General features: G+C 45.8%; 1 protein-coding gene across 1 annotated transcript in view; it reads left to right on the top strand.

Annotated features, from left to right (window-relative positions):
• The window catches only part of LOC144249319 (PRAME family member 12-like), a 29863-nt gene extending 15795 nt beyond the window's left edge, over window positions 1-14068 (top strand). The window contains exons 5-6 of the mRNA XM_077791575.1: window positions 13259-13376; window positions 13990-14068. Of these exons, the coding sequence (XP_077647701.1) occupies window positions 13259-13376; window positions 13990-14068 (197 nt within the window). The remainder of the gene's footprint in view (window positions 1-13258; window positions 13377-13989) is intronic.
• The last annotated feature ends 10038 nt before the right edge of the window (window positions 14069-24106 follow it).

The raw sequence follows: 24106 nt of genomic DNA, 5'->3' as shown, positions 1-24106 counted from the left end.
GATATTTGAGATAAATGTGTTTAGTATAAATTTGCTTTTAAGTAAAAATACAATCAAGTAATTTCTAAATCTCAAAGTAAAATTAATCAACACATTTTATCTGGGATTTTGGCTGCTAATCAAAGGATAGAGTTACTTCAAGCTCAAGTTGAGAAATTGTCTGACCTAGTACATTTGGGTTGTATTGATCAACGAGCACATTTATGTATAACCTCTGTCAGATTTTATGATTCCAGAAATGCCTCATGCATCATCGGAGAATATCTATCCGGAACCTGGTCCATGGAAGCAGAAAACTTGATCCAGTCTCAACTAACTCAGATTGCTGTTTTGAATAACACCCATGTCAATCCAGTGACCTTGGGTCAATTTACCAATTGGTTGTCATCTGCCTTTTCCTTTTTTAAGGAGTGGGTGGGAATAGGCATTTTTGATGCAATGTGTTGCTTTGGTATGTTTCTCTGTTTGTGGTTTCTCTGTCGCCTCAAGGCCCGCAATGCTCACGATAAGGCTATGATCATACAAGCTCTTGCAGCTTTAGAAAATGGCAATTCACCTCAGGTCTGGCTTGCGCATCTTAAACAGTAAACCTTTGACATGGTCGTTGCACCCCAAGTTATTATAACATTGCACTGGGATCGACATGTCTTTCCTCGCTGTTCTCTTAGTGTTGGAAAGCCCTTGCACTCTGCCGGTCTTGCTGCCATTGCACGCAGATGGGTTTCCACACTAGTGCTTCTCTATCGCTTTAAAGTCCGTGCCTTTCTTTCAGGGTGCTGTCAACTTGTTTGTCATTGTGCACAGCCACAGTTCAGCCTCAGCTATCCCCCTCCGTCCACCATCGTCACGGTACAGGATGCGAGGCAAGGCACTGCACTTGAGTGATCCTTGGAGTGGACCTCAAGGAGAGCATGTCCTATTGCATGCGGGTTTGACGTCCTTCCTTACCCCACCTTATCCACGCCCCGCCCCACGAAAAAAGGCGTCGGCTGATATGGCCTCGGATCTGGGGAAGGCGCCTCCTTGGGGCTGAGCCATACTATGCAGCCACTTCTGCACAGTGGGATAGGACCTCTACTCTCGCCTGTATTGTCATATAAAAACAAAAAAGGGGGAACTGTGGTGAGCCGTTTCTGTGAACTGTGGCCGCCATTACAAGATGGCGCTGGTTTCCCCTGTAGTCTGTGACAAACAACTCCTTATCAGAATGAGTTGGCACGCTGTGACTTGGCACCCTGTGAGAAAAGTCCACGTGGCAGCTTCGCATTGGGGCTTGAGGTGCTTTATTAAGGCTGGGAGGGGCATCCAGGGGAGAGAAGAAAAAGTATCAAGGACCTGAATAAACTGCTGAGAGAAGATTCCCGAGTTGCGTCTTCCTTGCGGGCAAGGGGTCGCGACAGGGCAGGAGGATTGCAATTTAAGGACAGCTTGGGCAAGTTAGTGAGACTTTGTCTCATAATAAAAAACATAAAGGACCGGGGATGGGCTCAGTGATCGAACAGCCCTGCATTCAATCCCCAGTTCCTCCAAAAAAGAGGGGGTTGGAAATGTGTAACAGGGGTTCGCTCTTTTATTATTGTTATGCTCCAGTTCGGGACCCCCAAAAGACCACCAGAGACTGAGATCGATGTAATCGGCAAAGAGGCGTTTATTGCGAGCTAGCTGGGTTCTCTGTGTACATAGAAATTTGTAACACTGAGAGGCCCTGAGCCCAGGGTTTGAGCAGTTTTATACACTCTTTGGGGAAGGCAGGGACTCCACATGCATCATAGGATCTTTTAGCAAATCATCACACACCACGGGAAAATCATAAAACAACTCTAAAACATAATTACCACATTCACTGGTGGGAACAAGTTGGGTAGGGGTGATTGGTTACTACAAGAAGGGGATTCCTTTGAACTGATTGCTTTAAGCCACAAGCGGAGTACTGCTGAACTACAAGGTTTCCCAACACGTTGTTATCAACCACCATAAACTACTGGGAGGGTCATCTGGCACCCCAGGTATTTTTTCTGTCTCATGCTGATTGGTGGTTGCTAGGGGGTTACTGTGGGTCCTCACCTAGGCTAACTGAGTCAGGGACACCTGGTGCCTCAGATCTCTCCTGTTATTTGTACATAAACGACTCAGCAGGGTGGGTATGTGCCTAGGAGTGCTCTGTGGGTTTTTCCAATGACGAGGGTCATGCCCCCTTCCTTGGACAGGCTTTGCTCTGAGGTAGAGGCTGGTTTCTCAAAAATGGAGTCACATAAGTTTCTCACTATATCCCCTGTGGCTTTGAAATTTACATTTTTCCCCCAAAGTCTTCTCCCTAACCTTCTCCTCCCTGAACTTCCTTTCCCTGATCTTCTCCTTCCTGGTTTCTCCTCTCTAATCTCATTTTCTCTGAAACGCCTCTTTAAAAACAACCTGTTCCTGCTGATGGGCAGAATCACAGCCTTTGGGACAGGAGTCCCCTGGGTTCCTTCTTTGCTAGCAAAGTAACAAACATTCTTTTTCCTTTTTCTTAAACCTGTGTCCTGGTTATTGGATTGACACTGGGGAGACCGACCTTTTACTAACCCTTATATAGTGCCCCTGGGTTCAATTTTCAATACTAAAAATAAATAAATAATCAGGCAAGCAAGCAGGATGAGCATACCTATCTCTCAGTCATTGGCGATTATTCCTTTTATAGTCCCCATGCTTGCCTTCCTGGCTTTAAAGGGTTTTAAACACTTTCCTACAACCACAAGCACTCCAAATTGTTACCATCAGTTTCAGACAACTCAAGGAAACTGGTTGTGTCCTTGCTGAGGATGTCTATCAGCCATGAACTCCTGTGCACTTACAGGTGGAGCTAATGGTGAAAGTTTTCCATCAAAATGACACCACTCCATGTCAAACTCTGATAAAACAGGGCTGAGGGAGGTGCTAGGAAGAGGGCATCTTGAACTACCCAAGTAGCTGGGATTACAGGGGCAGGTCACCAAACCTGGTACTACACAATATTTTTAATAGGCTGGACTCTTCTGATTTATTTCTTTCCCTGGATTTCACTCCACAGTGGCACACTGTCATGTCTACAAGATACACATGACAATTGAGCCTCATGTCAGAATTAGCATTTTCCATCTCTTATTTCCAAATGCTCTCAAATACTATATGTGGCTTTTAGCATTGCTTACATTTAAACTGAGCATGGTGGTGCCTGTCTATAATCCAGCTATTCAAGAGGCTGAGCAGGAGGATCATGAGGTTGAGGCTAGTCTGAAAAACTTAGTGAGATCCTGTCTCAAAAAAAAAATATGTCTGAGAGCCAAAAGTGGTGGCAAGTGTCTGTAATCCCAGTGGCTTGAGAGGCTCTGGCAGAAGGATAGTGAGTTCAAAGCCAGGCTCAGCGACTTACCATGGCCCTAAGCAGCTTAGTGAGTACCTGCCTCAATAAAAACTAAAAAGAGCTGGGGATGTGGCTCAGTGTTTAGGCACCCTGAGTTCAATGCCCAGTATGAAGAAAGAAGGAGATGAAGAAGGAGGAGGAGAAAGGGTGGCAAGAAGACAATAAGGAGGAGGAGGAAGAGAAGAAAGGACAGAAAAATAAATGAGCTAAGGGCAAACGGACAACCCAGACCTGAGGCAGAGTCCACCCACAAGCTGACCATCCCCTCTACTGGGCACAATGAAATCTGGCTCTAGAACCCAGCAGTGGAAAATTGCTTGGGGGAGATGGGACACACTGGAACATGCCTGCCCCCTAGTGGCTGATTTACAGGAGGCTCTGGCTTCAGATTCCATTTTTCTGTGTTTGGTGCTCACTCTGGAGAGCAGCCTTAAATAATAAATCAAAACTAGATCTCCCCCAACCCAGAAAGTGATTTTCTGTTTGTTTATTTTTGTTATTATACACAGTGGTGGGGGAAGAAGCACTGTTGGTGCACCTGGGTAGTGTCCTGATGCTTGGAGAGCTTGAACTTGAATGCAATCTGATGTTGGCCTTCGAGTCTTTTAGGGCTCACTTGAGGTCTCTGTCAGCTAGATATGAAGGTGCTGGCCCCAAGGCCTTGGTTTCTGCACCTGAGATATGGGGCATCTTGGAGGTCGCTGGGTAGATGAAGCTGGAAAACTGGATCCTATTTGCTGGTGAATCTAGCTTTCCTGCTGGGTTTTGCTTTTCCTGGACTAGAGATCCCATGACTCCTGCTGCAGGCAGAACCTGGCCTCATGTCCTCTCTGAGAACCAAGGGCCTCAACTCCCCATCTGCCTGCATGGCCAGTCTTGCTACCCTTGACAGTACAGAAATATCCCTGACCCAAGAGAAGCTTTACTCCTCTGTGGAGTGCAAATCATCAGCCTCCAGTCAAGTTGCCCAGGGTGCCAAGCTTCCCAAGGTCACTCAAGTGCAAGCCAGTCTTTCCCACCTGGTGCTACTGAGTCCTCTGATAGTGTCCCTATTTCTTGTTAATTCATCCTGGGGAACTTGGTCCTCTCAACAGCCTTCTGGAAATGAAACCGACCTCAGGTCATGTTGCAACATTATGCAAGCCTGCCAACTGGCTCTTGGCAAGCCCTTCCCTGGGGGCACCTCTCCAGCCCCACCTCCCTGCTCTCCCTAGTTCAAGGTGATGAGTTGCCATTACCCCACCTAAAACCAGTCTTGTCAGAGGACCTTAGTAGGCAAAGTCCAGTCTCTATAATCCACTGAGGGTGGAAGCTATAATCTCTTTGAGAAGCTGGAGAGAAGTGGACATGGGTCAAAGGCATGTGTCCCAGTCATGGTTTGGATATGAGGTGTCCTTTAAAAGCTGCTGTATTAAGAAGGGTTACTCAGCCTTTACGTGGGAAGGATGGAGTCACTGAGAAAGCTAAGAGGCCCCGTTAAGTCACCACCCCCACTCCCCCCCCCTTCCCCGCAACTTCAGTGTTTAGTAGGGGAGGATTCACAGCCTCTCCCTGCCTGGGCGGAGGATTTAGGAGATTCTAGGTTCTTTCTATGGCCCAGCCCCTCAGGGAGATGCCTTGGTCCCCTAAACTTTAGCATGCCTGAAAAGCCACCAAGGAAATTGTTCAACAAAGATTTCTGGGTCCCACTCTCACAGGCTCCGGGTAGGAGACTTAGAATTCGCTTCTCCAGCAGCTCCTAGGCGCTGGGATCTCTCAGCATTGATGGCTCCCCGGATGGCACTGCCCTGTCTGCTCTTGGGGCCCCACTTCCTTGGAGGTGAGGAGCCATTAGCAAAAAGCAACACAGGAGCCACCTCATCACAAGCTCTTTTTGTGCATTGTGATTTCTGGAACAAGACCTTAGAAGGGCCCTGGATCCCTCTGACTAGGGAAGCATGGAAAAAGTTGCAGAAGCTGGTGCGGTGGGGGAGGGGTCAGAGCAAACCAGGTGGAAAGCCAGGAAGTGCCCTTCTGTCCAGATGGGGAAGCTGTCTGTCCTTGCAGGAGGCACAGACTTCCTCAGCTGCCCCAGAAAGCCACCTCTGACTTCAGAATGCCCAGGTCTGCAGGGAGAGCTGATGGGGAACCCAAGGGCACACCACAGGGAGTGCCCCTGGGAGGAAAGCTACCTGCAAGGACTGGCATCTGCTCCCACTGTGCTTTGGGTGTTCCCCTCAAGTCCTTGCTCACTTTGCTCCATTAGAAAAAATTTACATAAAATTTACAATTTTAGGGGCCATTAGCAAAAAGCAAACGTTTTGGAGTCAGAAGTCCTGGTTGCCCTCCCCTTGCCTCCAGGAGGTTGGGAGTAACCCTGTAGGAAATGGTGGAAAGGCTGGGGGCCTTCTCCTAGTCTGTTTCTTCATGGTTGATGGGTCAGTGCTGCACAGGGCTGTTGATGCGGATCAGTGATACAATATGTGCCCGCTGTAGCCCCAGCACACCAGGCCGCTAAGTAGCCTCCAGCTGAAAGAAAATGCTTCAAATAATTTAGGCTTACCCCCGCCCACGGTGGAATTCTCTTCCTTCCTGCTTGTTTTTATGGAGCCAAACCTGGCCTTCCTCCACCGTCTTCCTGCACAATATCTCTGGTACAATATTGACACATCCACGTGAATTCTTTAAGTAAATGGATAGAAACTTGAGAATTCAAGGGATGAACTCTTTGGTTTCCTATTGTCAACAATTTCCGAGGTGGCATATCCCAGTAAAGCAGCCCCTGTCCTGTATCCTCAGGGGACACTTTAAGACCCCAGTGGATGCTTGAAACCACAGATAGTAACAACCCCGAGTTCTTTCCTGCACATAAGTACCCATGAGGAAGTATGATTCATACATTAGTCACCCTAAGAAAACAACAATAACCAAAAATAGAACAATTTATTACAGTATATAAGTATGTAAAAATACACTGTAATAAAAGTTTTTTTAAACTTAAAAAAACAGCTGCTGTATTAATACAAGAGGAGAAATGATCAAATCATGAGAGCTGTAATCTAATCAGTGGATTAAACCATCCAATGGATTAATTAGTCATTTTCCAAGCACACTCAAGTATTTTCCAAGTATATTCTGATAATTAGCATTTCTCCCTCATATTTAACAATACAAATAAAATCAGAACAGAACCATGATATTGTCAACCACACATAAGAAAACTAACAACTAGACATTGGTTCAAAGGAAATTCTAGAGGCAAATAGAATTTCTCTCTATAAGATAAATTATAGTTTCCTGTATGGGAAGGATAGTGATGAACACAGCCTGATTCCATCTTAAGATTGAGAACCATCTCATCACAAAGCCATGAAAAGTTCATTTGTGTTTTACTATAAATTACTGTAATTTCTAAACTTGTTTGCAATTCCTGCCTTGTGCATTGAACCCACCCATGCCTGGCCTTCCCTGACCAGATAACAACCATCTCTGAAACCTCAGTGGCACCTCAGAAATTCTAATATTGGGATTTAAATTTACTCCCTACTTTGAAATATCACGCCCTGTAGAACATTAACCTAATATCCGCCTTTGTATTATATTTGTCAAAATATTGTTACCCATAAGTTCTCAAGACACCCCCTTTGCAACTTTTTGAGCTATAAAACCTTGTTCCTGGAGTACTGGGGGGGCTGGTCTTCAGCCTGTGTTGGGAGAGACAGCTGCTGATCAGTCTCATCAAGTACACAAACACAAGCTTGCTTTAATTTAATTTAATTTAAAATTGGAGTTGGTGGTCTTTTCTTTGCATCAGGGTTCAAAATAAATGCTCAGGGTATATTTTTAGAGGAACTCAATTATGCTTAATTGGAGATGATATATAGGGTTTACTTTATCAGATTTATAAAAAATTTTTTGTTTGTATCTAACTTAAACTACACACTCCTCCTGTCAATGTGCAGAGGCAGATGTGGTAAAGGACTGTGACATCCTACCACCACCAAGGGTTGGATAATGGTATTTACTTTGACCCTTTCTCTCCTGAGTGCTAGATGATTCTCCTTGTGTGACAACAACAACAAAAAAAATTAAAATAAAAATTTCCACCTAAGTGGGTCGAGCCCAGTAGCTCAGCCTGTCTCCTACCTGAAAAGGCCAGAGATGCCTCTTAAAAAGCTGGTGACATCTCTAACTGAAGGTCCTACAAGTCTGTCATGTGTTCCCAAGCCCAACTGCTTTGTACTTCAGAGAAATGTGGCCCTGTACTACACTCCAGGATGCTTGTAGCCCTTGATAATTGTCTCAAAGCAACTTATGTAACCTTCTCAAGGAAGGTGGGTCCATGAAACCAATGCTAGGGACAGATAGACCCAGGATTGCATCCAAGATATTTATTGGATACAAAAGGACAGAAGCATGTCTCAGGCACCAGCAAGATGCTGAACTTCCACTGGGATGATACCTGGACATTCTCAGGGGACCATGCAGTAGAAGGTCCTTAAGCTTGATAGTTTGATCAAAGGAACTTTCAGGAGGACTCTGCTAAAACCACCACCTTATACAAAAGAAATGCTTCCAACCCCCTGACTTTCCAAACAAGAGCATAAGATTTTATCTTTGGTTCTCAAGAGATTAATAAAACACAGAATGGGACCCACAAATTCCAAGGAACTCCAGAAGAGACTTTCTTCTGCACTCCAGCTGAGACTATTATGGTTCATTCTCAAACACATTTTGAAATTGGTGGGCAAATGATACCAACCATAATTAAAAATTGTGATGGCTTTCATGTGAATGTTCCAGATGAACAGCTGTCAAAGAGCTGCACTCTAAGAAGTGCCTTTCAAGACAGGGAAGTGGGCCATGCCTGTAATTCCAGTTTCCCAGGAGGCTGAGGCAGGAGGATGGCAAGATTCAGATAAGACTTGTCAATTTGTCAAGCCTGTTTCAAAATAAAACCAAAATGACTTGGCACATGGCTTAGTGGTAGAGTGCCCCTGGTTCAATGCTCAGTACTAGGGGGAGGTAACATTTTATGCTTCAGATTAGATTTTTGGGGGGGAGGGTGGGGCACAAACTGGAGATTAAACTCAGGGGTGTACTCGACCACTGAGCCCCATCCCCAGTCCTATTTTGTATTTTCTTCAGAGACAAGGTCTCACTGAGTTGCTTAGTGCCTTGCTTTTGCTGAGGCTGGCTTTGAATCTTCAGCCTCTGGAGTTTTATATTGGTTTTAACAAGGTCTCTGTTTACTTGAAAAAAAGGAAAGCTTAGTCATCTCAGATAAAAGTTGAAGTACTATTTCCTATGACATAACTTTCTGTATTAGCTTTCAAAATCTTTCATCACTCTGGCTAAATGACTTATCTTTTAGAATGATCTAAGACCCTACTTTCACTAAGTGCTTTAAACCTTTTGAGATTGTGGACTAACTTCTCTAGGATCAAATTCTACATTGTCACTTGACCTTGAGCTAACATTGAGATATTATGGAGGGCTCCAGAAATTCTCAAGGGATTTCTAGAAGAGAGAAATTAACCCAAGTAGCCTAATTTGATATGATCAGAAACCCTGTCAAATAAGACATAACTTTTTCAAGTTATATTTATTTGGCTGTTTATTAATATTTGCTTCAAAATTGCAATAAATTAATTAAAAAAACTAATATGTTTTCACATATAGTTCTGGACACTATATTAAAAAAACCAAATCACCTTGTTAATAGATGGTTACATCATATTACCAACAGATTTTTAATCATGGCTCTTCAAAGTATTTATCATATGAGTCACCATTTGGATTTTTTCCTAAAAGTAACTATAATCAAATTCATGGAAAAAACAAATAAACAAACAACCTCTAACAACTATACTTGAACACAGGTTTTGGATTTATAGGTTTATTTATTTTTGGTGCTATGGATCAAACCCAGGGCCTTGTACATGCTAGACAAATGCTATACCTTTTGAAACTTTTAATTTGAAATGGGGTGTGATAGTATACACTTGTTATCCCATCTACTTAGGAGGCTAAGGCCAGAAGACCTCAAATTCGAGGCCAGTGCCAGCAATTTAGCAAGAACCTGTCTCAAAATAAAAATAAAATAGGCTGGCAGTGTAGCTCAGCGGTACAGTGCCTGTGGGTTCAATCCTCAGTACCAAAACTACATAAATGAATAATTTAATTAATTGAAATGAAATGAAAAGGACTGGGGATGTAGCCCAGTGGTACAGCTCCCCTAGGTTCCATCCCTAGTGCCAAATAAAAAGAAAAATAAAGTCAGTACCTACATTGTTTTAAAATATTAAAAGGAGACTGAGGCAGGAGGATGGCAAGTTTGAGGCCAGCCTCAGCAACTTAGTGAGGAACTAAGCAATTCAGTGAGAACCTGTCTTTAAATTAAAAAAAAAAATAGAAAGGGCTGGGGATGTGGCTCAGTGGAAGAGCACCAATGGGTTTAATCCCCAGTACAAAGAGACAAACTAAAGAAGTCTTTTCCTAAGCCTTGAAGACTGACTCAACCATCCTTGTGCATGCCTCCTCTCTGAGTGGGCCTACATGTGCTGTACAGTAACTGGATACCTATGTGACTGTTGGCAGTTGGATATTTGGTGGTCATTCTGTTTTCTTCACTGGTGATGCTACTGTCTTCAAAAACATGTTTTCTCTCTGGAATTTTTTAAAATTATTTTTTAAATAATTTTGATAGGGCTAAGGTTTCCCTTACAATATATTTTGGAGTTTTAGTTTTTCTTAGTTTAGGGATTAAGGGCTTTTCTGACTGATAGGCAGGAACAGGAGGGTCACATATGTGTAAAATTCAGTCCATGGCATGGACAGAGGCATCCCTGACCCTCACTCTCCCTGATTTTGTGCTCATGCATGAAAATCTGACTCAATCAGATAATCTGGAGAAAGAAAATCCAATCAGGGTTACATGAGTGGAGACTGGGAATGTGATCAGATAATTCTTTCTGATTGCATGCTAGTCAAAAGGTGGAGTTGGGGGTGTGGTAAGGGAGGTCAATAAAAGCTCTTTCAGAGCCAGAGGAGAAACACAAGAGTCCTGGAGCCCAGGAGTCCAACCCTGGCCTGCTGAGGATCCCAATATATCTGCCCAGATCCTGTAAGGCAATCACCTCACTGAGAATTATCTGGTTCCAGCCTCATCTGTGCAGAGGCAGGAACAAGTTTGTATTTGATTTTTTCTTATGCACCAATTTAAGACTTAGATTTTGCCTCTCAGTGCGATTTTACCTTTATGCTGAACATTAGGATTTGCACTTTAGTTTATGTTGCTTTCAATTTTCTTTCTTTCTCTCCTTTTGCTCCAAAGATTGAACTGAGGGCACTCAACCACTCAGCCACATTGCCAGGCCTATTCTGTATTTCATTTAGAGACAGGGTCACACTGAGTTGCTTAGCACCTCCTCTTCTGAGGCTGGCCTTGAACCCACTGTGACCCTCCTGTCTCAGCTTTCCCAGCTGCTAGAATCACAGGCATTTGCAAAAGGCCCAAATCTTCTTCTGTTTTGTTTTTGTTTTTAGTTGAGAGGGACACAACACATTTTTGAATCTATCTATATATTTGGTGGTGCTGGGGAATAAAGCCAGGGCCTTGTGCATGTGAGGCAAGCACTCTACGCACTGAGTTATATCCCCAGTCCATTATTTATTTATTTTTATGTGCTGCTGAGAATCAAACCCAGGGCCTCACACATGCTAGGTGACCAATTCACTACTGAGTTTCAGCCAAAGCCACTTTAATATTTCTTACCCAAGGAGAATGATTGGAATTCTATATCATTATAATTGATTGGAATTCTGTTATTTGACATTTAAGATATTTACTTTGTGTGCCCTTAAAATGAAACTTTATTGCCAGGTGAGATGGCATGTGCCTGTAATCCAATCTGCTCAGGAGGCTGAGGAGGCAGGAGGATTGCTGTTCAAAGCCAGCCTCAGCAACAGTGAGGCTCTAAGCAACTCAGTGAGGCCCTGTATCTAACTAAAATACAAAATATGGCTGGAGATGTGGCTCAGTGGTTGAGTGCTCTGAGTTCAATACCCAGTCCCAGTCCCCAAAATTATACCTTATGGCCTACGTGGTTTTGACATTTTAGTGTTTAAACAAATTACACAAAAGCTTAAAACTATTTCATGCAACACTTCACAGACTCTGTTCTGATCTATTTGTTCTCTTCAACTCCCCCCTAAGGTGGCAGAATCTCTCATAGGTAACAGATATCCATGGGACTCTGTTGTAATTTCCAAATATTTTATAATATGGGCACGTGCTATTACAATTGCTCATTTAATGATTTTAAAATTAAAACTAATGTCACCCGGGATAAGATTGTGGCTCATCAGTACAGTACTTGCCTAGCACATGTGGGACCTGGGTTCAATTCTCAGCACCACACACACACACACACACACACACACACAAAGCATTGTGTTGTGTCCATCTATAAACAAAACAAACAAACAATCAAACAAACAAACTAATGTCATCCATGTGAGGACATGTCCTTTTCCAGCCATGGTAATTGCTGAATCTGAGGAGCCCACCACTGCATTAGGTCACATGACACTCCAACTCCCTATGTATTAGGACAAAATAATAATCAAAGGCTTTCCCCCATGAGGGTGATGTGAGCTTTTAGACTCCCCAATACCCCCTTCCCAGTGGCTGGCAATGGATGGGATAGTGGCCTTTTCCCTGGACCATTTTACAGGATCCTTCTTCTTTCAGACTCCCCAGGATGAGCATCCAGTCCCCACCCACGCTGCTGGAGCTGGCAGGGCGCAGCCTGCTGAGTGACAAGTCCAGGGCTGTCCTGGATCTGGAGGACCTGCCCATAGAGCTCTTCCCACCACTCTTTGTGGAGGCCTTCAGCAGGGGACACACTGAGGTCCTGAAGAAAATGGTGCAGGCCTGGCCCTTCACCTGCCTGCCCCTGGGGGCCCTGATGAGGCAGCCACAGCCTGAGATGATCCGAGTGGCACTGGATGGGCTGGACATGCTGCTTGCCCAGCAGGATCGCCCCAGGTGAGGGGGACCCAGGTGGCCTGGAAGGGAGCACCCTCGGTGCCAGGGAAGGGATGGGTATAGGCAGGGAGAGTTGGTGCTGAAGTGTGCTCCACAGGCTTCCTGTGCTGCCAGCAAGGAGGGGTGGAGAGGCCTTGGCCATGCTGAGCCCCACCTGGAAGTGGCTTCTGGATGTGGAGGTGCTTGTGGCAGCTGGGGGGACCCATGAAGGAGGCTGCACCTGCTTTTAACTCAGCTGGTACAGGTGGGGGCACTGGGCTGAATTGGAGGGAAGTGGGTGGAGAAAAGTGAGACAGAGGAAGAGGTGGAGCAGAGAGCAGCAGCTGAGAGGGGAAGGAAGGGGCCTCAGGGCTGAGACTCTGCTGTCCTCCCTGCAGGAGGTGGAAACTGCAGGTGCTGGATTTGGAAATGTTCCCCACAACTTCTGGAGGATGTGGTCTGGAGCGGTGGTCGATGCCCGCTCACCAGAGTCCATGAAGAAGAATTGAAAATTGAAATATGGTCCAGCAATGGCAGCTAAGCCACCCTTGAAGGTAGTCATAGACTTGTGCCTCACAGAAAGGCCCCCGGATGAATACCTGACCCACTTGTTCCTGTGGGTCACACAGAGAAGGGACAGGCTGTGTTGCACCTGTGTTGCAATAGGCTGAAGATCTTTGGGAAACCCACCAGCCACACCAGGAAGGTCCTGAGACTGCTGCAGCTGGACTCTGTCCAGAAGGTGGAAGTGCAATGCACCTGGGCGCCCTCCACCTTGGCTGCTTGTGCTCCTTTCTTGGGCCAGATGAGGACCCTGAGGAAGCTGCTTGTCTCCCAGGTCCGTGTGCCTGCCCACACCTCCCCAGAGGACCAGGAGTGGCTGCTCTCGAAGCTCACCTCGCAGTTCCTCAGGATGGACTTCCTGCAGAAGTTCTGTGTGGATGCTGTCCTCCTCCAAGAGGGCCATCTGGAGCAGGTGCTGAGGTGAGTAAGGGGGGAGAGCATCCTCTGCAGACCAGTATCAGTAACTATGAAAGGGCTCCTACTGTGTGCCAGCCACAGGTGGACAGGGGACAGGAGCTAGTGAGGTAGGTGAGGTTCCTTTTCTGGGAGGCCTATTCAGCGAAGTGGTGGGAGACAGGGTAGAGGAGAGGGCGCTGAAGGAGGGAAGCCCCCTCACCTACACCTTGCAACAGGGAAGCTCTGTGCTCTCCAGAGGGGAGCAGAGGAGCTGCTTCTAATGCCCCTCTGGGGAAGGCTGCTCTGAGCCTCAGATGGTGATTCTGGTGTTGAGGGTGAGGAGCAGGGATGGAGGGTACAGGGTGTGAGCCTCACAGGTGGACAATTCCAGTGGGTTTCCTTCATCTTGCCTGAGTTTATCCTTTGTAGATGACTCCCCCTGACCTTCTGTGGAGAGAGCTGTGCCCTTCTGCTTTGCAGTGAGGAGGGGAGCCATAGAGATGTGCACCCATCTGGTCACAGGAGTGATGGTGAACCTCGCCCTGACATGGGGGTGATGTGAATGACCAGATTCTGCAAAAGGCAGAATTGCCTTTTGACATTGCTCCTCAGAACTAACTGTCTGGTTTCTCCTTAGACACCTGAAGACCCCCCTAAAGACTCTCTCAATAACCAACTGCCAGCTGTCAGATTCCGACTGGAATTATCTTTCCTGATTTCCAAACACCAGAAAGCTCAGACACCTGGAACTGAGGGTCATCAAACTGACCAATTTTAGTCCAGAGCCCCTCCAAATTCTGCTGGAGACTGTTGCAGCTACCCTGAAGAGCCTGGACTTGGAAACTTGTAGGATCACTGACTCCCAGCTCCAGGCCCTGCTGCCTGCCCTGAGCCACTGCTCCCAGCTCAGGGTTTTGAGCTTCCATGGAAACCGCATCTCCATGTCAGCCTGGAGGGACCTGCTGCTTCACACTGCCAGGCTGAGCCAGTTGAGCATAGAGCTGTACCCTGCCCCTCTGGAGAGCTATGATGCCCAGGGTGCCATCCACCCAGGGAGATGTTCCCAACTCTGTGCTGAGCTCACAGCAATAGTGAGGGACTTTAGGCAGCCAAAGGTCCTTGTGTTCTGTACTGTCCCATGTCCTCAATGTGGTAGCATGTTCCTCTACAACCAGAGCCTCCTTCACTACTCGTGTCCAACAGCTGCCTAGTTGGGTGTGTTTTAAAAGCGTACTTCTGGGTAATTGGAGGTATAACCAGGATGTAGTGTCACCTTAGAGGGAACACAGAGCCCACCATTTCAGATACTCCCTGAGGTGTGGATGGGAAAGGAAAGTGCAGCAGGGGGCTGCATCAGAGGGAAGCCCCCCGAGGACAGGACCTTCAGGACATGTGTCTTCATAGAGACATACATAGGGACCTGGATCTCTAGAATGGGATTCAGGCTTGATGGGCACAGGAAGAAGCTATTGTGTTTCATGGCTGGTCCATAAATAGTCAGGAATGAATGGAATCTCAAGGTTAGTCTTCTCATGTCCTCTGTGATGGGTTTACCTGGCTTTCTGAGGAAACCTTGGGATTCTCCAGGTGCTGATGGAGAAAGACGGCCCTGGGTACTTGGTGAACAATGAGTTTCAGCCCCAGGAAGTCAAGGGATCAAACTGAAATCTGGTCATGATGTGTGGCTACTCTGTGGCTTAACACATGCGGGTGCACACAGGTGGCCTGGAACATTCTATGTAGGTACTGAACATGACTCAAGGCAAGAAAACCTCTTCTCAGGGGACCTCAGTGCCACCCAGACATTCCACACTGCCCCTTCCTCCATGTAGACCCAGAAACCTCAGGTCCCTGTCTCTGGATGCGCTGGGCAAGGGCATCTGTGCATACGACAGGCCCCAGTGTCCGGCTCCCAGTGCCTGCAGGAGGTGTCCATGCTGTACTTTGATCAGAGCCTCTGGGCCTCACCAAACGTTGCCTGTCATCCACCTAGGTAGTCTGTCCTCAAACTATTGGTGCCCATTGAAGGTATCCAAATTCTCTTTCAGCAAAATAGTAGAATCATATAGGTAGATAACACTTGCAAATATTTAAAAATTAAACTGAATAAATTACAAGCTCTGGTGGGGCGAGGGTTGCACATAACTGACAGACCTTCCCCTAACACTTCCCTCCGCTGAGGACTGGGCTGATGGGGTTGTGCAGCGACCTTAGTCTTAGCTTCCCATCCAAGGATGAGAATGAGGTCCCCCCCAGTCTTCATTTGAGGTGTTCTAAAGCTGCCTGTGAACACGTTTTAATTATGGCTTGAATAACTCTCCACACATAGTGAACTGGAACCCACTTGGATGTGTAAGCAGACTGCAGCTCACTCTTGGAACTGGTAGCAGAGTCTGGGCCATGCACACCAGCTCATCTGTCCCCCAAACATCGAACTATGTGCCTCACCTCCTATTCATGGAAGTTCCTTTTCTGTGGCTCTAAGTCTAACTTGCACACGTGGTGGCGGGAGGAAGGTTCTGAGCGGCATTTCTTCTGCACTGCTGCTGGACTCTAGGTTCAAATAAAGCCAAAGATCTGCAAAATGAGATCTGTCATCATTTATTCTTTTAAGAATTATCATGACTAAAAAGAGACTTGAAGATATTCTGGTGTCTCCAGATCCCTTGAACACTGGAAGGGCTGTGAGGGCTCTTAGTCTTCCCAGAGCCCTGGGGATAAAGCACTCACCTCTCTTTGAGCTGCTCATTTTTGACTCTAGGTTTATTTGTGCTGTGAGACAGCACACAAATGTAGGACATCATGACAAACAGGACCGCGTGTTTAAGCGTGGTCGGGTCAGGCAGATGGGACTGGGTTCCACTCCTTGTGTGATAGTCCAGCCAAAGTGACTCCATATTGTTTTGTGACTCCATCTTGTAAAACAACAAGTAAAACAAGTAAAACAAGTAGAAGACTCGTGACCAAGGCAAGATGTTCTTTTCCTTTGGCTATAAGAACACAGAACTACCTATAGGGGCATTGTTTCTGTAACTAGGAAAACGGGACTCTGTTTCTGTAACTGGGGTGACTGGGCTAATTGTGATTGGCTGAGCATCCCTCCACCTGACTGCACTTTCCCGCTTCTATAACTTGGCTTGCTTGCATTGACTGGACCCCCAAACACCCCTTTTGTGGTTTTCAGGCTTATAAAGAGCAACCTTGCAATTGTTAGGGGCTGATCAGGGGAACAGCTTTATGTTGTGGTCAGTCACCATCTGTGTGCTTCAATAAAGGCTTGATTCAATTACATGTGAGTGGTCTAGAAGTCAATCTGTGAAACCCCAGGGGGATTCTTTAACTATAACACTTGGAGCGGCTACTGAAAGATGCAGAGTCCTTTGTGCATCTGCATCAAAACAGTATAGAACCCCTTCTGGAACACTGGCCAATTTCACCTGTACAGTCTAGGAACCCAGAACCCATGCTTTTCTAGAGAAATGAGTGAACTTCATCAAAGCTAATTCAGGGAGCTGGCAACATTGCTCCGTGGCAGAGCACTTGCTAGCATGTGGAAGGGCCTGGGTTCCATCCAAGGCATCACAGAAATAAGTAAACAAATAAATAAATCCAAAAATGATGTGACCATATTGGGAAGGTTTAATTGGAATAGAGCTATCCACCTGGTAGAAATATTCAAAAAGAAAGAACCAGAACCCACATGAAAACAATGGAATGCATTCTTTAATTGGTCTGGACAGGTAGGTCAAATTGATGTCCTCAAAGATTCTTTTCCAAAAACAACTGCAAAAACCGGCTTGGTGGTACTCAGCTGTATTTCCAGCAGCCCAGGAGGCTGAGGCAGGAGGGTGGTGAGTTCAAAGCCAGCCTCATCAATTTAGTGAGGTTGTAAGCAAGTTTGTGAGACCCTGTCTCAAAATGCCTTCTGAGGGTGTGGCTCAGTGGCAAAGCACCCTTGGGTGCAATGCCTGGTCCCCAAGACAATAACAAGTAGGAAAATCTGGTTCAAGTGGCACATGTCTGGAATTCAGCTACTTGTAAAGTTAATTAACTCGTATCTTCTCCCAATTTTACTAATTGGGGGCATAGTCCGTGCTTATATTTTCCAGTCCCTTGACATGCAGTACTGGGCCATTTATTTGAGATTTTTTCCTAATGTAGGTATTTCTTGCTGGAAACTTCCCACTTAGAATTACTTTTGTTGTGTCCACAGGTTTGAATATCTTGTGTGGCCCTGTTCATTGGTCTGCAGGCATTTTACACTTTCTTTTTGATTTCCTCAATGACCCATTGGTTGTTGGGGAGCACGCTGAAGAATCCCCATGCTTTGTAACTGCCCGGGGGTTCCTCCTGCTATGGACCTAACCTATGCACATGCTCCTGTGTGCTTTAAGTCACCTCAGCCTTCCTTATGTCACTGCATACAATGGGCAAATTACATAGCGGTTTACAATGTGCTTAGAGAATAATGACAAGAAAAAGTCTCTACACATTCAGCCCAGATGCACTTATTTTCAACCATGTTCAATGCAAGGCTGATTGAGTCCAAGGATTCAGACCCTACAGCCTCAGAGCCCAGATGAGAGATGCAGTAGCATGGAAGTGTGAGCAGAGCAGAAGCAAACAGAGACATCAGTTACAGAAGACGACAAAGAACCAGGAAGAGCAGCCTCGAGAATTAGAAGTACCACAGGTCTGCCATCTGCTTGGTGTCGGCATAGAGAGACCTACACCCCTGGGGCCACTAAGGACATTTCTGAGAAATAAGTTAGTAAGAATGAAGCTGGTAAAGTTCATTCGGTGCCTAGGTTTCAGTAATGCAGGGAATTGTGTCTCTATTAATTTTTCAATGGATCAGTCCAATGTTTCATCTTACCTCAAAGCAATAAGCTTCAGAAATCAGGGGACTGAATAATAGGAGAGGCCTAATTGCCTATCACACTCTATAATTAAACTATTTTTTTTCCTTTAGGTTGTATTTATTGAATGAAAAGAAAGAAAGGAAAAAAAAAAGGCTGGAAATGTGGCTCAGCAGTTCACTGTCCCTGGGTTCATCACCTGGTACCAAAAAAAAAAAAAAAAAAAAAAAAGAAAAGAAAAAGAAAAACTGATGAGTGGTACTTTGTTCTTTTACTGAACAAAATTTGTGGGGGGTTAAAAAATGTGGATTGTAGTGGACACAGTGGCACACACCCTAAATCCACCAACTCAGGAGCTGAGCAGGTGGATTGCAAGTTCAAGGACAGCCTGGGCAAGTTAGCGAGACACTGTCTGAAATTAAAACATGAAAAGGGCTGGGGATGTGGCTCAGTGGTCCAACAACCCTGCATCCAACCCCCAGTTCCTCCAAAATGTGGGATTTGGAGATGTGGTTCTGTGCAGAACAGGGGTTCCCTTGACGCTTTGACTATATCCCTTGTGGCTTTGAAACTTATATATTTTTTTTTCCCAAATCTCCTCCCTAACCTTGTCCTCCCTGATCTCCTTCCTGGTTTCTGTCTAATCTCATTATCTCTGAAAAACCTCTTTAAAAAAACCTGTTCCTGCTGATTGGAAGAATCACAGCCTTTAGGACAGGTCCCCTGGGTTCCTCCTTTGTGAGCAAAGTAATAAACATTCTTTTTCGGTTTTCTCAAAACTGTGTCCTTGTTACTGGATTGTTATCAGGGACAAGGACAGAACTTTTGACATCCAGTGGTAGAGCACCCCTGGGTTCAATCTTTGGTACAAAAAATAAATAAATAAGCGAGAAAGCAGGATGAGCATACCTATCCCTAGGCCACTGGCCAGTGGTCCTTTTATAGTTCCCATGATTGTTTCCTGGTTTTAAAGAGTTTTAAACACTTTCCTACAATCATACACACTCCAAACTACTGCCATCAGTTCCAGACAACTCAAGAAAACCAACACTGTTTTGTCCTTGCTGAGGATGTCTATCAGCCGTGAACTCCTGTGTACTTACAGGTGAAGCTAATGGTGAAAGTTTTCCATCAAAATGACACCATTCCAACACAACAGGCTGACAGGGTGCTAGGAAGTGGGCATCCTGGACCACAACTGCCTGCTAACCAGAGCCATCTCGTGTTCCTAAGAGCCCCCCATTCACTCCTGGTGTTCACTCAGGTCTATCTTTCTTTCCTTCCTTCCTGCCTGTCTCAGTACAGGGGATGGAACCCAGGATCTCTAGGTTAGTGCTCTACCACTGAGCTCCATGCCCAGTCCCTTTCATTTTTTATCTTGAGGCACAACCTTTCTAAGCTGCCCAGGCTGGCCTCAAACACAATTCTCCTGTCTCGGCCTCCTGAGTTGCTGGAATTACAGGTGTGGGTCACTATGCCTGGCTCTCAGTGGATTTTTGTCTAGACTCTCAACCCCTGGTTCTGACCCTTAACCTGTTCTCTGGCTTTCTGTGTCAATTCACTTTTTTGGAGGTAATCTTGTCCAGCAGGTTGACTGTGCTGATCCCTAATGGAGACTCCCCTTTTCTTTCTTGGGGAATCTAAGAAGGCATCTCCCTCCCTGACCTCAAGGACAGCACTGAGATTGAAGGGTCTCTGTTGTCCCTCTTGTAGCTCCTTCCCTTCTGACCTCTAAACTCCTTCTAAAACAGATATTTTAATCTTTCAAAAACAGATATTTTAATCTTTCCACGCTCACCACCCAAGAGAACTGCACCATGTCAAAACAAAGCCCCAGGCAGGCACCAAAAAATAGCTGCATGTACTTCCCACTGCCTTGGTGATCCAGAGTTCCAGCGTCCACACACAGCAGCCTCAGCAGCCCAGGCCCCAGCTCTGCTCCCATTATAGCTGTGGCCTAATCCTCTAGACTCAAGTTTTGAAGATCAGTCGTATCCTCAGGGGTTCCTCTCTCCCTGCCTGAGTGGGCACATGAACTGGTATGTTAGGAAACATAAAACCCATGTGACAGTTAGTACACTGAGTAACTCTGACATATGTGTGTAAATTCAATGTGGCCCATTGGGATGGTGGGGCATGCCTATAATCCTGATAACTCAGGAGACTGAGGCAAGAGGATGGCAGGTTCAAGGACAGCCTTGGCAACTGAGTGAGACCCTGTTTCCAGGAAAAAAATACGAGGAGCTGGAGATGAAGATCAGTGGTAAAGTGTCCCAAGGTTCAATCCCCAGTACCAAAAAAAATCATTTCTGTGTATATATAGAGAGACAGATAGGAGGGCATGGCCAAAGAAATCCCAAGAATGATGCATTCAGTTGATTTTCCCTAAGACCAAAAACAGATTTAACCCTTTCCTGTATCACACTCAGGACTATAAAAGTCAAATACTAATAAAAGTCAATCAATAATATAGAGTGAACAATTAATGTGTCCTTCATTGAGGCCCTACTCTTCAGGTATTCCCTTTCAGGTATGGACTTTTGATTAAATCAGTTAATTTTGGGAAAAAAAGAAGAAGTTCAGTGGGATTAAGTGGGTGGAGATTCAACTATTTAACCAGATAACTCTGATTGGAGCTAGGAGTTGAAAAGAGGAGGGGGAATTAGAAAGACCCCATAAAAGATTCAAGGAGCCATAGAAGCACAGAAGCCTGGAACCTGTGTCACTGTCTGGCAATGCTAGGATTCAGAACTCCCTGCCAATCATCCAGCTCTGGTAAGTCACCAAACCCCATGGAGACCCCATTCAGGCTGCCTGGTGGCATACACCTTTAGTCCCAGCTACTCGGGCGGCTGAGGCAGGAGGATTGCTTGAGCCCATGAGTTCAAGACCAGCTTGGGCAACTGAACTCAAAACAGAACCTCTATGGGGTCTACTCTCAGCCAGTCTTACCCAGTGACCTAGAGCCTAGGAGAGATAGCACATGTCTGTAAACCCAGCAACTCTGGAGGCTGAGGCAAGAGAAGCACAAGTTGGAGACCAGCCTCAGCAATTAAGCAAGATCCTGTCTCCAAATAAAAAAATAAAAGGAGCTGGAGATGTAGCTTGGTGTTAGAAGACCACTGGGTTCAGTCCCCAATACCAAAAAAGAAACAAAAAATGGTGACATGTAGTTTGTGATGGCAAAAAGAATATCATTCTGTCTCTCCAAAGGACCAGATGTCTGCATTTCTTGATTCTAAATGCAGTTTTGCCTTCATCCCAATAATTTTGATTTCTGCTTTGGTTTAGGTCATATTAAATTTCTTCTGTTTTTCTTTTTTTTTTAGATGAATTTCCACCTATTTATCAACTTTAATTTCAAAATACTTCTTCCTTTGCATCTTCATGGTAACTTTGATTCCAGTTAGAGAAACAGACTCAAAAAAGTAGATGGGACTCAAAGGAATGGCTACTGCAGTTTTCCAAACATAATTGTCCTTCCTTCTCTCTGGGTCTGATACTCTTAAGACAAGTCTCTTCTTAAATAATTCAACACAACATCTTCAATGGTGGCTGGACTGGAACAGGCATTTCAGTATATATCTGTTAAATGAATGAAGAGTAAGGAAAGCCTTATTCAGAGCAAAGCACTGATGTTCTTATTTAACATTCAGCCACTCAGTACCTCAAAGTTTCTTTACACTCTCATGCTTGGGCTTAGTTGCCTTCACTTAGAATATTTTTTTTTCTGGAACCACACAATATTTTTCATAGGATGCACTCTATTCTGATCTGTTTCTTTCCCATCACTCCACTCCAAAGTGGCATGCTGTCACATGTACAAGATATATGTGACAATTGAGCCTCATCTCAGAGTTAGCATTTTCCATCTCTTACTTCCAAATGCTCTCAAATACTATATGTGGCTTTTAGCATTGCTTACATTTAAACTGTTCATGGTGGTACCTGTCTGTAATCCAGCTATTCAAGAGGCTGAGGCAGGAAGATCATGAGTTTGAGACTTATCTAGACAACTTTATGAGATCCTGTCTCAAAATAAAACAGGGTTGGGAGCCAAGTGTGGTGATGGGTGTCTGTCATACCAGTAGCTTGGGAGGCTGAGGCAGAAGGATCGAAAGTTCAAAGCCAGCCACAGCAAATTAGCAAGGCCCTAAGCAGCCTCAATAAAGAGCTGAGGATGTGGTTCAGTGGTTAAGTACACTGAGTTCAATCTTTGGTATCAAAAACAAACAGGGCTGGGGATGTAGCTCAGAGGCAAAGCACCCTGATTTAATCCTGTGGCACAAAGTGAATAAATACAAACCAAAAGGGGTAAGGGTGTAGCTCAGTGATAAGCTATCCCTTGCTTCAATCCTTAGTATCACCAAAAAAAGAAAAGTACAAGTAAGTAAATTAATTTAAAAATTGCTCATTTTAAAAATGAAAACCAATGACACCCACTTTAGTTATTTATTTACTGAAGCTATGGATTGAACTCAGGGGCACTCTACTACTGAGCTACATCCCCAACTCTATTTTATTTTTCATTTTGATACATGGTCTCACTAAGTTCTAGGCTGGTCTGGAATTTGTGATCCTCCTGCCTCAGTCTCCCAAGCCATGGGGTTATAGGCCTCAACCACCAGGACTGGTTTGCCACCCAAAGAGTGAAATTGGATCAACTGATTGCCAAAGCATCCACTTGGCTGAGTGGTTTCCTCGGGGTGGGTATTAGGTAGAGCTATGTAGCTTGGCTGTAATTGATGTGTTTGGGCAGGGCATCCTCCAGGATCCTTCCATGCAGACTCCAAAGGATGAGCAGTGGACCTCACCCACACTGCAGGAGCTGGCAGGGCGCAGCCTCCTGAAGGACAAGTCCAGGGCCATCCTAGCTCTGGAGGACCTGCCCATACAGCTCTTCCCACCACTCTTCATTGAGGCCTTCAGCGGGGGACACACTGAGGTCCTGAAGAAAATGGTGCAGGCCTGGCCCTTCACCTGCCTGCCACTGGGGGCCCTGATGAAGAAGCCACAGATGGGGATGATCCGAGTGGCACTGGATGGGCTGGACATGCTGGCTGCCCAGAAGGATTGCCCCAGGTGAGGGGGACCCTGGAAGGCAGCGCCTGGGTGTCCAGGGAAGTGATGGCTGTGGGCAGGGAGAGTAGGTGCTGAAGTGTGCTCAAGAGGCTTCCTGTGCTGCCAGCAAGGAGGGGTGGAGAGGCCTTGGCCATGCTGAGCCTCACCTGGGAGGGGCTTCCAGATGTGGAGGTGCTTGTGGCAGCTGCCATGATCCCTGAAGGAGGTTGCGCCTGACCCTCCCTCAGCTGGTACAGGTGGGGGCACCAGGCTGAATTGCAGGGAAGTGGGTAGAGAAAAGTGAGACAGAAGGAAGAGGTGGAGCAGAGAGCAGCAGCTGAGAGGTGAAGGAAGGGGCCTCAGGGCTGAGACTCTCCTGTGGTCCCCGCAGGAGGTGGAAACTGCAGGTGTTTGGATTTGCGGAAGGTTCATGGGAACTTCTGGAGGACATGGTCTGGAGCCGTGGTCGATGCCTGCTCACCAGGAGTCATGAAGGAGAGGGAAACAGTGAAGGCCTCTCCAGACACAGGGCCCACTCTGCCCTTGAAGGTGTTAGTAAACCTGTGCTTTCAGCAAAGATCCCTGAATGCATTCCACTCCTTTCTCTTTCACTGGGTTAATGAGAGGAAGGGTCTGATACAGCTGTGCTGCAAGAAGCTGCAGATGTGCTCTTTGCCCGTCCATAGCATCGAGAGGATCTTGGAGAGGTTGGATCTGGACTTTATCCAGCAGTTGGATGTGCAGAGTTTCTGGAGACTGTCCACCTTGGCTACTTTTGCTACCTATTGGGGCCAGATGAGCAACCTGAGGAAGCTCTTCTTCTCCCACGTCTAT

This window comes from Urocitellus parryii, chromosome 11 (assembly GCF_045843805.1).
Source record: "Urocitellus parryii isolate mUroPar1 chromosome 11, mUroPar1.hap1, whole genome shotgun sequence".
Taxonomy (NCBI): Eukaryota; Metazoa; Chordata; class Mammalia; order Rodentia; family Sciuridae; genus Urocitellus; species Urocitellus parryii.
Note: the sequence above shows the minus strand (reverse complement) of the source record. Positions and strands in the feature narration are given on the sequence as shown.